The sequence below is a fragment of the Lepus europaeus genome, chromosome 5 (assembly GCF_033115175.1).
Source record: "Lepus europaeus isolate LE1 chromosome 5, mLepTim1.pri, whole genome shotgun sequence".
NCBI classification, from domain to species: Eukaryota; Metazoa; Chordata; class Mammalia; order Lagomorpha; family Leporidae; genus Lepus; species Lepus europaeus.
In genome coordinates, this window is record NC_084831.1 from 137,619,014 (window position 1) to 137,631,970 (window position 12,957).

General features: G+C 38.1%; 1 protein-coding gene across 6 annotated transcripts in view; it reads left to right on the forward strand.

The window, feature by feature from the left end:
• DNM3 (dynamin 3) overlaps positions 1 to 12,957 on the forward strand; it is a 707,825-nt gene that overhangs the window by 122,304 nt on the left and 572,564 nt on the right. For all 6 annotated transcript variants that reach the window (XM_062192784.1, XM_062192786.1, XM_062192785.1 and 3 more), the window contains exon 2: positions 4,811 to 4,884. In XM_062192784.1, coding sequence (XP_062048768.1) covers positions 4,811 to 4,884 — 74 coding nt within the window. The remainder of the gene's footprint in view (positions 1 to 4,810; positions 4,885 to 12,957) is intronic.

Consider the following 12,957-nt stretch of genomic DNA (forward strand, 5'->3'; position numbering starts at 1 on the left):
TGGTTCCTGGCTCTGTCACAGCCACTTAGGGAATGAACCAGTGGATGGGAGATCTCTGTTTCTTTCTGTCTCTCTGTCTCTTCATTGCTTTTTCAAATAAATAAACACATCTTTAAAATTATTGTCACTAGACTGGCTTTTTATCCTGAGTTCCAACTGTTCAATATAACTATGTACTTGCTATTTTTATCTGTACATTCCCTGTGCACCCAAAAAGCAACATATCCAAATATTGACTCCTTGTCTTCCTTCTCTATTTCTTTTACAGTGTAGTGTGTAGTCTAATGGTCAAGAGTGCAGATTCTAGAGTTAGAATATCTAGGTTTGAGTCCCGCATACCACATACTAGCTTTGTGGCTCTATGCAACTTATATGGCTTTCCTATACTTCAGTCTCCTCATTTCTGAGGTGAGAATAACAATAGCTACCTCATAGGGTTGTTATGGGCTAGAGTACATTAATTTATATAAAGTACTTAGATTTGCACTTCAGAGATTCCTGTGAAGCAGGCAGGAGAGACTCCAAATAGCAGGATTTGATTGCCAAATGTTTTGACTTCTGATAAAAACATATGTGTTGAAGGTACAGGAGTGAGAACTGTGAAGGCAGTCAGTGAGCCTTAATTATTTAGGAGGGAGTAGAAGGGTGGGCATTGTGATGTCACAGGGTAAGCCGCTGCCTGCAATGCCAGCATCCCATAGGGATGCTGGGTTAAGTCCTGGCTGCTCCACTTCCAATCCAGCTCCCTACTAATGTGCCCCCAGAAAGCAATGAAAGATGGCTCAAGTGTTTGGGTCCATGCACCCATGTGGCAGACCCAGAAAAAGCTTCTGGCTCCTGGCTTCTGCCTGGTCCAGCCTTTGCTATTGCAGTCATCTGGGGAATGAACAAGTAGATGGAATATATTCTCTCTCTCTCTCTTTCTCTAATTCTACCTTTCAAATAAATCTTTAAAAACATTAGAAGAGTGTGCAATTCCCGAGTCCAGTTTTTATTCTCAATGCAAAGTTCTGTATACTTAATAAAAAAGAACAGCAGAGTGCTAATATAAATGTGGGCTTACTTTCTAACCAAACACATGACACTTATTTGCTAGTTTACATGCCTAATACATTCTACTTTGCTTTAATAATGTTCAAATGAGCTGTTATTACAAATGTACGGTCACACAAGCATGCGTCAAAATAGGTCCCAGCATGAAGTAATAAAGTGATTAAACCTCCTTCTTCGGTTCTTTTCTACTTTTTTTGAAGAAAATATTTTATTGATTTGTTAAATAGCATTATTTAGGAATTTAATACCTTTATACTTCCTCTTTGGCATGTATACATTTAAAAAAGTCATCTATGGTTTTCACAGCTCAGATTACCTCCATCTCTTTTCTCTGGGTATTTGTTTTGTTGTGTTTTGTTTTCCCTTCATTCCTTTGGATTCTAGATTAATCTTTCCCATTTTCATTGTAGGCAGAGAGTACATGCTGTGTTAATTTTGATTAAATTTTATTGGCATCATCTGAATTGGCAATTATTCTAATATAGTTCCTGGAGAATATTAAAAATATTTAGTTAGATATATTCAGTCTCATAATGAGAGTATTGATTCTCCCTCTTTAAGAATTATGTTTATTTATTTATCTATTTAAAAGGCAAATCAAGAGAAAGGGCGAGGGGAGAGATTTTGCATCTGCTGGTTTACTCCTCAAATGTTCATAATAGCCAGGGCTGGGAGTCTGGCTGGAACCAGGAGTCTGAAACTCCATGCAGGTCTCCTATGTAGGTGGCAGTTGCCCAAGCACTTGGGCCATCATCTACTGCCTTCCTAGGCACATTAGCAGGGAGCTGGATAGGAACCAGAGCAGCTGGAACTTGAAGCAGTACACCAAAATGGAATGCATGTGTTCCAAGTGGTAGCCTAACCTACTGTGCCACAATGACAGCTCTAGATTTCTGTCTTTTGTAAATTTCAATGCAGTTAAAACATTTTTTAAAAAGATTTATTTATTTATTTAAAAGGCAGAAATAGAGAGAGAGAGAAGGGAGAGAGAGAGAGAGAGAGAGAGAGAGAGAGAGAGAGAGAGAGAGAAACAGATCTTCCATCTGCTGGTTCATTCCCCAAATGGCTTCAATGGCCAGGCTGCACCAGGCTGAAACCAGGAGCCAGGAACTTCTTCTGGTTCTCATATGTGGGAGTAGGGCCCCAGGCACTTGGGTTATCTTCCACTGCTTTGCAGGCACATTAGCAGGGAGCTGGATCAGATGTGGAGCAGCAGGGACCCATATGAGATGCTGGCTCTGCAGATGGAGGCCTAACCTTGTACATCTCAGAGCTGGCCCTGGTTTAAACTTTTTTAAAAAGCTATTTTATTTGATGGGGCTAGCATTGTAGTGCAGGGCTTAAGCAGCTATCTGTGATGCTGGCATTCATTTGGGTGCTGATTTAGGTTGTGGCTGTTCCAATTCTGATCCAGCTCCCTGCTACCGCACCTGGGAAAGCAGCAGAAATTTTTATTTATTTTATTTAAAAAGATAGAGGGAGAGGGAGAGGGAGAGAGAGAGAGAGAAAGAAAGAAAGAGGTGGAGATTTTCCATCTGCTGGTTCACTCTCTAAATGCCATAACAGCCATGGGATTGGCCAGGTTTAAGCCAGGAGACCAGAACTCAATACACGTCTCCCAACACAAGTGGCAGGGACACAAGTACTTGAGCCATTATCGGCTGCCTCTCAGGGTCTGCCCTAACAGGAAGCTGGTGTCTGAATTAGAGTAGCTGAGTCTCCAGCCAGGCCCTCCAATAGGGGATGCAGCTGTTCCGGGTAGCGATTTAACTGCTGCAACAAATGCCCGCCCCCTCCAGTATAGTTTCTGTATTCCCTTCTTCAATGGTTTTTCAGTGTGAATATCTTTATGCTACCATTAGATTTATTTTTTTGAAGATTTATTTTATTTATTTGAAAGACAGAGTTACAGAGAGAGGCAGAGACAGAGAGGTCTTCCATCTGCTGGTTCACTCCCCAGATGGCCACAACGGCTGGAGCTGCACCAATCCGAAGCCAGGAGCCAGGAGTTTCTTCTGGGTCTCCCATGTGGGTGCAGGGGCCCAAGGACTTAGGTCATCTTCTACTGCTTTCCCAGGCCATAGCAGAGAGCTGCGTTGGAAGAGGAGCAGCCAGGACTAGAACCGGTGCACATATGGGATGCTGGTGCTTTAGGCCAGGGCTTTAACCCACTGTCTTCAGTGCTGGCCCCGTTACCATTAGATTTCAAACCCTGGGTGCATCTTAGTAGTGTTCATCTAGCATGAAGCCGTGCCTACTATATCTCCCTTATACTCTGATTTCTTAGGAATTTTTTGATGAATAAATAATAATCTTTATTTCAGGTGGCATTGTTTAGAGCAAATACACATCTGTATTTTTACTATTCTTCATTTTAGTCCGATGCATACAATCAGATTTTAAATGAACTTTGAATGAACTTATGTACTTAAATGTCTTAGAGTTAGAGAGAAAAGCCATTCATGTCATTTACAAGCTGTTTGGCATGATTTCTTCCCTCAGAATATACTCTAGTACTTGCAAAGTAAGTTTGTTGTGGCAGGGGAATTTTGTTCAAGTAACTGCATTCTAACATATCAGTGAAGCTAAAGGGATAGGTTTTGGAGCGTTCTCACCGGCCTTTTCCTGTTTCATAAGTTGCTCTTCAGTGAAATCTCACTTCTATTTAAGCTCTGTCCTGGCAAACTTCCTACAAAAGTTATAGTATGGCCCATGTTATCAATATGTTATCATTCACTGAATTGTTGAGTAGCATATCTTGCCTTGGAGCCAGTGTTTGGTTCCCAAAGCTTGGTGAACCTCAGAATCCCCTGAGAGCTTGCTAGGAGTACAGGTGCCACATGTGTTCCACTGAATATATGGATCTGCAAGTTCCTAGGTGACTACAGTTAAAACAGTTTCTGGTGATTCTGGAACAATTTTTTGAGAAGCACTACTGTTGAGTCATTTTGAATGGAATTCTGTGGTGATTCCTCTGAGAGTTGTGGGGTATTCTAAATGTGTTTAAAAACTATTTCTTAGCATATTTGTGAATGCTTTGATATTGCACCATCAGCAATGATGTATGTGGCATTATATATGCAATTTACACAATACTTTCTGATACAGCTTATTGACTTAATACATATTAAAATGCCAGTTTAAAGATGGCATTTGTAAAACTAGTTTTTCAGGTATGGGAACAAACAAAACTCAAGTTGCGATATTTTTTTCTGCTGTTAATTTCTAGACATAATAACTCTACTTGATCACACATTTTGTATATCTTTTTATTTCAGTAAAACTTCAGTATATTTAAGAAGATACAATCTAATGTATCTTTAATAGTATTCAGTACTTGATGGTGCTAAACTTGATCCTGAATTTAGAGAGAATACTGATTTGTTAATCACCAAAATGTTTAAGAATTGATTTCAGCTTTAAATGTTCTTCTTAATGATATTTCTCTGAAAACATAGATTGGTAACACACAGAGACTTACTGCAGACTTTTATTAATTATAGCTAAATGAATGAATGGCATGGCATATTACAATGAAGTCATTGCAATAATATGTGCATATTAATATTAACCATAAGCCCGCTCCTGTCCTTTATAACTTTCAAATGCTTCCTGTATTGCTAAATGTAGCATTCTTCATGTACATGATACATTGACAAGTGAGAAATTAGGAAAATTACTGTGGAACTTGACTGATAAATTTATAGTTGATCAGAATTTCTTGATGCCTTCATCTATTATTTCTTAATTTTTTTAGGGACTTTCTTCCCCGAGGATCAGGCATCGTAACAAGACGACCTCTCGTGCTGCAGCTTGTTACTTCTAAAGCAGGTAATGAATGAGGATGCTTACTGCATGGATGGCCACATCCCATGGCACCTGTCATCTCCTTTCCTGGGCATTAGGTTATACCAACAGAAACTTTTTGTGATCACTCTGCTGTGGGCAGCTGCCTAAAATCTTTTAGAATGCTTCAATTTTCACTACTCTTTTAACTCTTTTGATTACATTAAAGGGAAAGTCTCACTTGTATATAAATTCGTAACAATATTTTATATGTCTAGAAAATAATTTTTTTATTTAATAAATGTGAATTTACAAAGTGCAACTTTTGCATTATTGTGGCTTCCCCCCCCAACCTCCCTACCACCTGCAGCCATCCCATCTCCCACTCCCTCTCCCATCCCACTCTTCATCAAGTTTCATAGCAAATAATATTTGATCATTGTAATCTATCTAAATAATTTTACAATATACATAATCACTAATACTCTTTTGGTATGCTTCCTTTCTGCATGTATATGTGTGTGGATTTTTTGAGTCACAAAATCTAGATCTATTTAACATCTGTGTGTATATATGTACGTGATTGAATATCTCTTTATCTCTAGAGCTATATTTAATGGGCTGGGCTTGTCCATGTCCTTATGAACACCATGATAGTTTGATAGGCAGGTGATGCTTTTTGTTCATTTTTGTATTTCATTTTATTTCAGCAACTAGTGGTGCTGGCTTTTTTCATGTTTTTTTTCCTTTTGCATTTCTTGTGAATTTAGTATTTTGTCTTTGACCATTTCTTTCTTGCGATTTTTACTACTTTTCCTATCAATTTCTTTGAAGGCTTAAAATTCAAGCATTTGTAAAAATTATACCTCATAAACTTCAAATATTTTAACAGCTTTTTTGAGATATGACTGTAGTTGGCATTATATGTGATTCAGCCAATTAATGCACAGAATTGAATAGATTTTAGTATATTCATGGATGTGTGAAGCAACCTTTACAATCAGTCTTAGAAGTTTCATCTGTCCAAAAAGAAAGCCTATATGCTTTACTATCACCCCTTCATCCCTCCATCTTTTCCCATCATTTGAGGGAACCTACATTCTGTCTCTTTTATATGAATGGAATCACCAATTGGTAGAATTTTGTAGCTGCTTTTTTACTAAAAATGTTTTCAAAACTCTTACATGCTGTATTTGTATTAGAAATTCACTCCTTTTTATTTATGACTCAATAATATTCAATTGTAGGGATACAACATGCTTTGTATATCCACTCATAAGTTGATGATCATTTGGCTTGATTTTATGTTTTGATTGTTATGGATAATGCTGATGTAAACAGAAATGTACACATTTCTGTGTGAGCATGTGTTTTTACTTATCTTGAAAATATATCTTAGGAGTGTAATTGCTGGAGTATAGAGATTAAATTGACTCTTGGATATTTATTTCATACCCTGCAACCTTTTTGAAACTTATTTACTAGAGTAAATTTACTAGTGTAACTCTATGTTTAGATACTTAAAGAATTGAAAACCTTTAAAAAAGTAGCTACACTATTTTATATTCTCACCAGCAGTCTGTAAGGATTCTGATTTCTCTAGGTCCTTAAGAGCACTTATAGGTGTGGAGTCTCATATGATCTTGATTTGAATTTCCCTAATTACTAATAATGACAAACTTTTTAAAATGTGCTTATTGATTGCTTGTGAATCTTCTTTGGAGTAATGTCTGTTAATCTTTTTTACTCATCTTTTAAATTGAATTGTCTTTATTATGGAGTGAGAATTCTTTACATATTCTAGATAAAATTTCACTGTTATATAAATGATTTGAAAAAATTTTTCTTTCATTTTGTGAGCTGTCTTCTCACTTGATGTTGTCCTCTGAAACACAAAATTTTAAATTTTGTTGAAATTCATTGTTTGTTTCTGTTGGTTGTATATATAAGAATTATTTGCCAAAACCAAGGTTTTAAAGGTTACTATATGTCTTATTATAAAAATTTTATAGTTTTATTTTATATTTAGGTATTTGAGCTCTTTTGACGTTTACTTTATATTTTTTATGTTGTGTAAGGTAAGATTGAGCTTCATTGTGGATATCTAGTTGTTACAGCATCATTTATTAAAAAAACTATTCTTTATGCCCTGTATGATATTATCATTCATGTAAAAAATTGAGTATAGATATGTGGGCTTATTTCTTGACTGTCAGATCTGTCTGATGTATATGTGTATCCTTGTACCATGTTACTTTGTGGTAACCTTTGCAGTTGGGAAGTGTGAGTCCTTCTACTTTGTTTTTATTTTTCAAGATTGTTTTGGGTATCTTGGAGTCCTTAAAATTCTATGTGAATTTTAGAATCATTGTTCTTTTGTTCCAGTAATCCAAGACTGTTTTAACATGTGAAAACCAGTGAAAGTAACATATCATATTAATATATCGAAAACCAAAAACCACAGGATTTTCCCCATAGACCCAGAAAAAAATTTTGACAAAATCCAACATCTATTTATGATCATAGGTTTTAATGAACTATAAATAGAGGGGGTACTTCCTCAGTCTGATAAAGGACATCTATGAAAAGCTCACAGCAAACATCACACTGAATAGCAAAAGACAATTTCCCTGTAACATCAGGATTAAGACAAGAATTGGTTCTTGTCGTTTCTATTTAGCATCATACTGGAGTTCTTGCCAGGGCTATTGGGCAAGTGAAAGTTATAACATCTTCTGTATTGGAAAGGAAGAAGTAGAACGATCTGTATTTGCAGGTGATATGATTATGTATATAGAAAATCTGAGGGAAACTACAAAAATACTATTAGAATTAGTAAATGAGTTCCAGGAAGGTTGTAGGGTATAAGATCAATATCCAGGAATCAATTGTATCTCTATACATTTGCAACAAACAGTCCAAAAATGAAATTAAGAAAGTAATTCCGTTTATAACATTAAAAAAATACTATTTAGAAATGAGTTTAACAGAAGATATCCAAAACTTATGCCCTGAAAACTACAATGTGTTATTGGAAGAAACTAGAGAAGATCAAAATAAAAAAAATCCTGTGTTCATTGATGGGAAGACTTCACAATGTTCAAACGGCAGTGTTCTCAGAACTGCTCTATGAATACAGTGTGTTTCCTGTCAGAATCCTTGCTGACTTCCTTGTGGAAATTGCAGATATTTTAAACTGTTTTGTTATGTGAAAAAACCTAGGGCCGATGTGGTCGCTTAGCATATTAAGCTGCAGCTTGGGATGCCGGCATCTCCAATTAAACTGCTGGTTCAAATCCCAGCTCATCCACTTCTGATTCAACTTCTTTGTAATGCACCTGGGAGGCAGCAGATGATTGCCCAGGTACTTAGGTCCCTGTCTTCCAATTTGGGAGACCTGGCTGAGTTCCAGGCTCCTGGCTTTGGCCTGTCCCAACCCTGGTTGTTGCAGGCATTTGGGGAGTGAACCACCAGATAGAAAAGATATTTCTCTCTCTCTCTCTCTCTCTCTCTCTCCCCTTCCCTCTCCCTCTCCCTCCCTCCCTCCCTCCCTCCCCCCTCCATTTCTCTGTTACTCTGTCTTTCAAATAAATAAATAGATGAAACAAGAAAATCTATGTTAAGTTTGAGTCAAAGAAATAGACTCAAATGCTGTTGTTTGAAAAACATGAATTACTTGTCATTTACAATGCAGCAGTCACTGCTATAGGCCCTGAAGATAGAGCAGTGACTAGGATGAACTCTCTGCACTTCTGATGATTTACTTTCTCATTGTATCATTTTTATATAGAAAGTTCAAAAAGTTCATGGAAACTTGGAACCAAAAGGTATTTTGGTACAAATGTTTTTTGAAATCCCTGCATAGTTTCTTCTTCAAGATACACAGCTCCAGTGAACTTTTGAAGACTCTTTGCATATAAGTTTTACTCATTATAGTTGTGAAATCTATATATTTAGACATAAAAGAAAGCAAATATTTGGCACAATTTTCTTTTCAGACTTTAAAATTTCTTTTTATTTTATTTTTTATTTTTGACAGGCAGAGTTAGACAGTGAGAGAGACAGGGAGAAAGGTCTTCCTTCCGTTGGCTCACCCCCCAAATGGCTGCCATGGCCGGCGTGCTGTGGCCAGTGCACTGCGCCGATCTGAAGCCAGGAGCCAGGTGCTTCCTCCTGGTCTCCCATGTGGGTACAGGGCCCAAGCACTTGGGCCATCCTCCACTGCCCTCCTGGGCCACAGCAGAGAGCTGGACTGGAAGAGGAGTAACCAGGACAGAACCGGCTCCCCAACCGGGACTAGAACCTGGGGTGCCGGTGCCGCAGGCAGAGGATTAGCCAAGTGAGCTGTGGTGCCGGCCTAAAATTTTATTTTTGACATTAGTTCTTTACCTCAAATATATTTTCATGTATGCTGAAATAACTTTTCCTTAAGCTATCTATATTACTTTTAAAAATGCTTATTTTTTCATCTACTTGAAAGAGAAAGAGACAGAGAGGGTGAGAGAATCTTCCATCTGGTGGTTCACTACTCAAATGCTTGCAACAGCTAGGACTGGGCCATGCCAAAGGCCAGGAGCCCAGAACTCTATCCAGGTCTCCCAAATGGGTAGGCAGGAACCCAGGCATTTGACCTCTCTTTGTCTCCCAGGTCACATTACAGGAAGCCACTACAGAAAGAGAACAGCTGGGATTTGGATGGCATTTTTATGTGGGATGTGGGCTTCCCACAGGGCAATTTAACCTGCACTGCTAGAATGCTTGCCCCTATATTGCCTTCTTCTAACTCCCACAGTCATTTCTGAATATTTTTTCTGTTTTATCATGCCAATGCCATAGTGTTTTATTTTGTTGGTTTACAGCTTGCTGAATTTTAAATTTATTTTATTTTATTTTAGTTTAGTTTTTTAGAAACCTTTTATTTAATGAGTACAAATTTCATAAGTACAACTTTAGGAATATAGAGAGATTATTCCCATTATAGCCACTCTCCCACCACTACTCCCACCCCACCTCCTCCTCTCTCTCCAATTCCCAGCCCCATTCTCCCTTAAGATTCGTTTTCAATTAACTTTATACACAAAAGACCAACTCTATACTAAGTAAAGATTTCAACAGTTTGCACACATACACACAAAATATAAAAACTCTTTGAGAACAAGTTTTACAGTTAATTATCATAGTACAACTCATTGAGGACAGAAGTCCTACACAGAGAGTAAGTGAACAGTGAGTGACTCCTGTTGTTAATTTAACAATTAGCACTCTTATGTATGATGTCATTGATCACCTGAGGCTCTTTTTTTAATATTTGTGTATTTATTTGAAAGGCAGAGTTACAGAGAGACAGAGGCAGAAAGAGAGAGAGAGAAAGAGAGAGAGAGAGAGAGTCTTCGACCTTCTGGTTCACTCCCCAATTAGCTGCAATTGCCTGAGCTGTGGTGATCTGAAGCCAGGAGCCAGGAACTTCCTCTGGGTCTCCCATGTAGGTGCAGGGTCCCAAGGGCTTGTAATATCCTCTGTTGCTTTCTCAGGCCATAGCAGAGAGCCAGATTAAGGTGGAGCAGGACTGGAACTGGTGCCCATATGGCATGCCGGCACTACAGGTGGCGGCTTTACCCACTATGCCGCAGCGCCTGCTCCTGTCACCTGAGGCTCTTGACATGAGATGCCAAGGATGTGGAAGCATTTTTTTTTGTTCACAATCTCCATCAGTATTTAGACAAGGCCATAAGCAAAGTAGAAGTTCTCTCCTCCCTTCAGAGAAAAAAGTACATCCTTCTTTGATGGCCCCACTGGGGTCTCACAGAGATCCTTCTTGTAGGACATTATTTTTGCAACAGTGTCTTGGTTTTCCATGCCTGAAATGCTCTCATTTCCCTTGGGTAAATTACCAGGAATGGGATGGATGAATCATATGGTAGGTATATATTCAGATTTCTGTGGTATCTCCAAACTGTCTTCCATAGTGGTTTTATCAGTTTACATTCCCACCGACAATGGATTAGGGTACCTTTTCCCCCACATCCTTGCCAGCATTTATTGTTTGTTGATTTCTGTTGCTTGTTGATTTTCAGCCAGACCAGAATGCCTTAAGGGCTGATTCTGAGGTCAGAGTGCTATTTAAAGAGATTATCATTCTGAGTCTGCTGTGAGAGGTGCTTCCCATGTTGGAACATTCTCTCCTTTTTAATTCTAAGCATTGTTATTACCAGACACTTGGTCTTATTTATATGATCCCTTTCATACTTAATCCTATCTATATGATCAATTTAACACTTAATATGATCACTTTAACACTTAGGAAGACATTATTACCACCCAGCTTAATGAGATTTGGAGTCCCATGGCAAGTTTTTAGCTGTACCCTTAGAAGTATGTCCATAGGAATGTATGCAGGACAATACAGCTCCTCCCTCTCTTTTTCTCACTCTTATTTTTTACTGGGTTCTATTTTCACTTGACTTTATACATATTTGATTAATTCTATGTTAGGTAAAGAGTTCAACCAATGGAATTAAGAAAGAAAAGGAAAAAAAAACCCTGTTCCTTGATAGTCAAGACAAGGGCTGTTTAAGTCATTGCTTCTCAAAATGTCAATTTCACTTCTATAGGTGTCCTTTTAGTTGCCCTGTTAATTATCACACATCAGAGAGAACATATGGTATTTGTCCCTTTGGGAGTAGCTTATTTCACTAAGTATGATATTTTCCCAATTTATTCATTTTGTTGAAAATGACTGGATTTTTTTTTTAACCACCGTGCAGTATTCCACAGAGTACATATCCCATAATTTCTTTATCCAGTCTTCAGTTGACGGGCATTTAGGTTGATTCCATATCTTAACTATTGTGAATTGAGCTACATGGGAATGCAGATAACTCTTATTTGCTGATTTCATTTCCCTTGGGTAAATTCCCAGGAATGGGATGGTTGGATCATATGGTAGGTGTATATTCAGATTTCTGTGGTATCTCCAATCTGTCTTCCATAGTGGTTTTATGTGTTTACATTCCCACCACAGTGGATTAGGGTACCTTTTCCCCCACATCCTTGCCAGCATTTATTGTTTGTTGATTTCTGTATGAAAGGCATTCTAACTGGGGTGAGGTAAAACCTCACTGTGGTTTTGACTTGCATTTCCCTGATGGCTAATGATCCTGAGCATTTTTTCATGTGTCTGTTGGCCATTTGGAGTTCCTCTTTCGGAAAATATCGATTTAACTTCCCAGTTGGCTCAGCGGCCAGAGCTGAGCCGATCCAAAGACAGGAGCCAGGAGCTTCATCTGGGTCTCCCAGGCATGTGCAGGGACCCAATGACTTGAGCCATCTTCCACTGCTTTCCAGGCCATAGCAGAGAGCTGGATCGGAAGTGGAGCAGCCGGGTCTCGAACTGATGCCCATGTGGGATACTGGCACTGCAGGTGGTGGGTGACTTTACCTGCTATGCCACAGTGCCGGCCACCTATTCTCATTTTTTAATTAACCATCTCAGTCAACATTTGACTGACTAAAATATTTTTACATTGATTCTCTTCGACACTCGGTTATACAGTTCTTTCATCTTCATTTTTTAATTTAATCATAAGAGTATTTATCATGCAAATAGTAGGATAGCTGGCAAAAGGGACTTATTAGGCAAATATTGACAAGCTTCTTTTCCTTGGGGGAAGTATTCTTTCATAATTAGTTCCTTCAAGAAGGTATAGCATGTGCCTCTCCTTTGTACCCTCTTGTCATTAGTCTCCCTATCTTCTCCTTTATAGGTTCCTGACAATTCTTTCTTTACTTCTCATTTTAAATGAGGATCATATCACAACCACATCTATTTTTCATGCAAAAAGGACTAGATACTGTTCCCTCAGTGAAAATTTCCAATGTTTAAAATCATTTAAGTACCTCAAAATATGTGGTTTTTGCATTATAGCACTTTAGTTAATGCCAGATGAGAAATAGACTCCTTTTAATCTTATCCTAAGTTGAACTGTTCCTCTGTGGGAAATCCTCTGTGGGCTTTGGGGTGAGGTTGAGAGCTGAGAAAAGCTGGAACGTAGAAAGCTGGTATGTTTGCTGCTCATACAGTTTACTTCTATATTGAAGTCTTTTTCTTATATTTTTGTT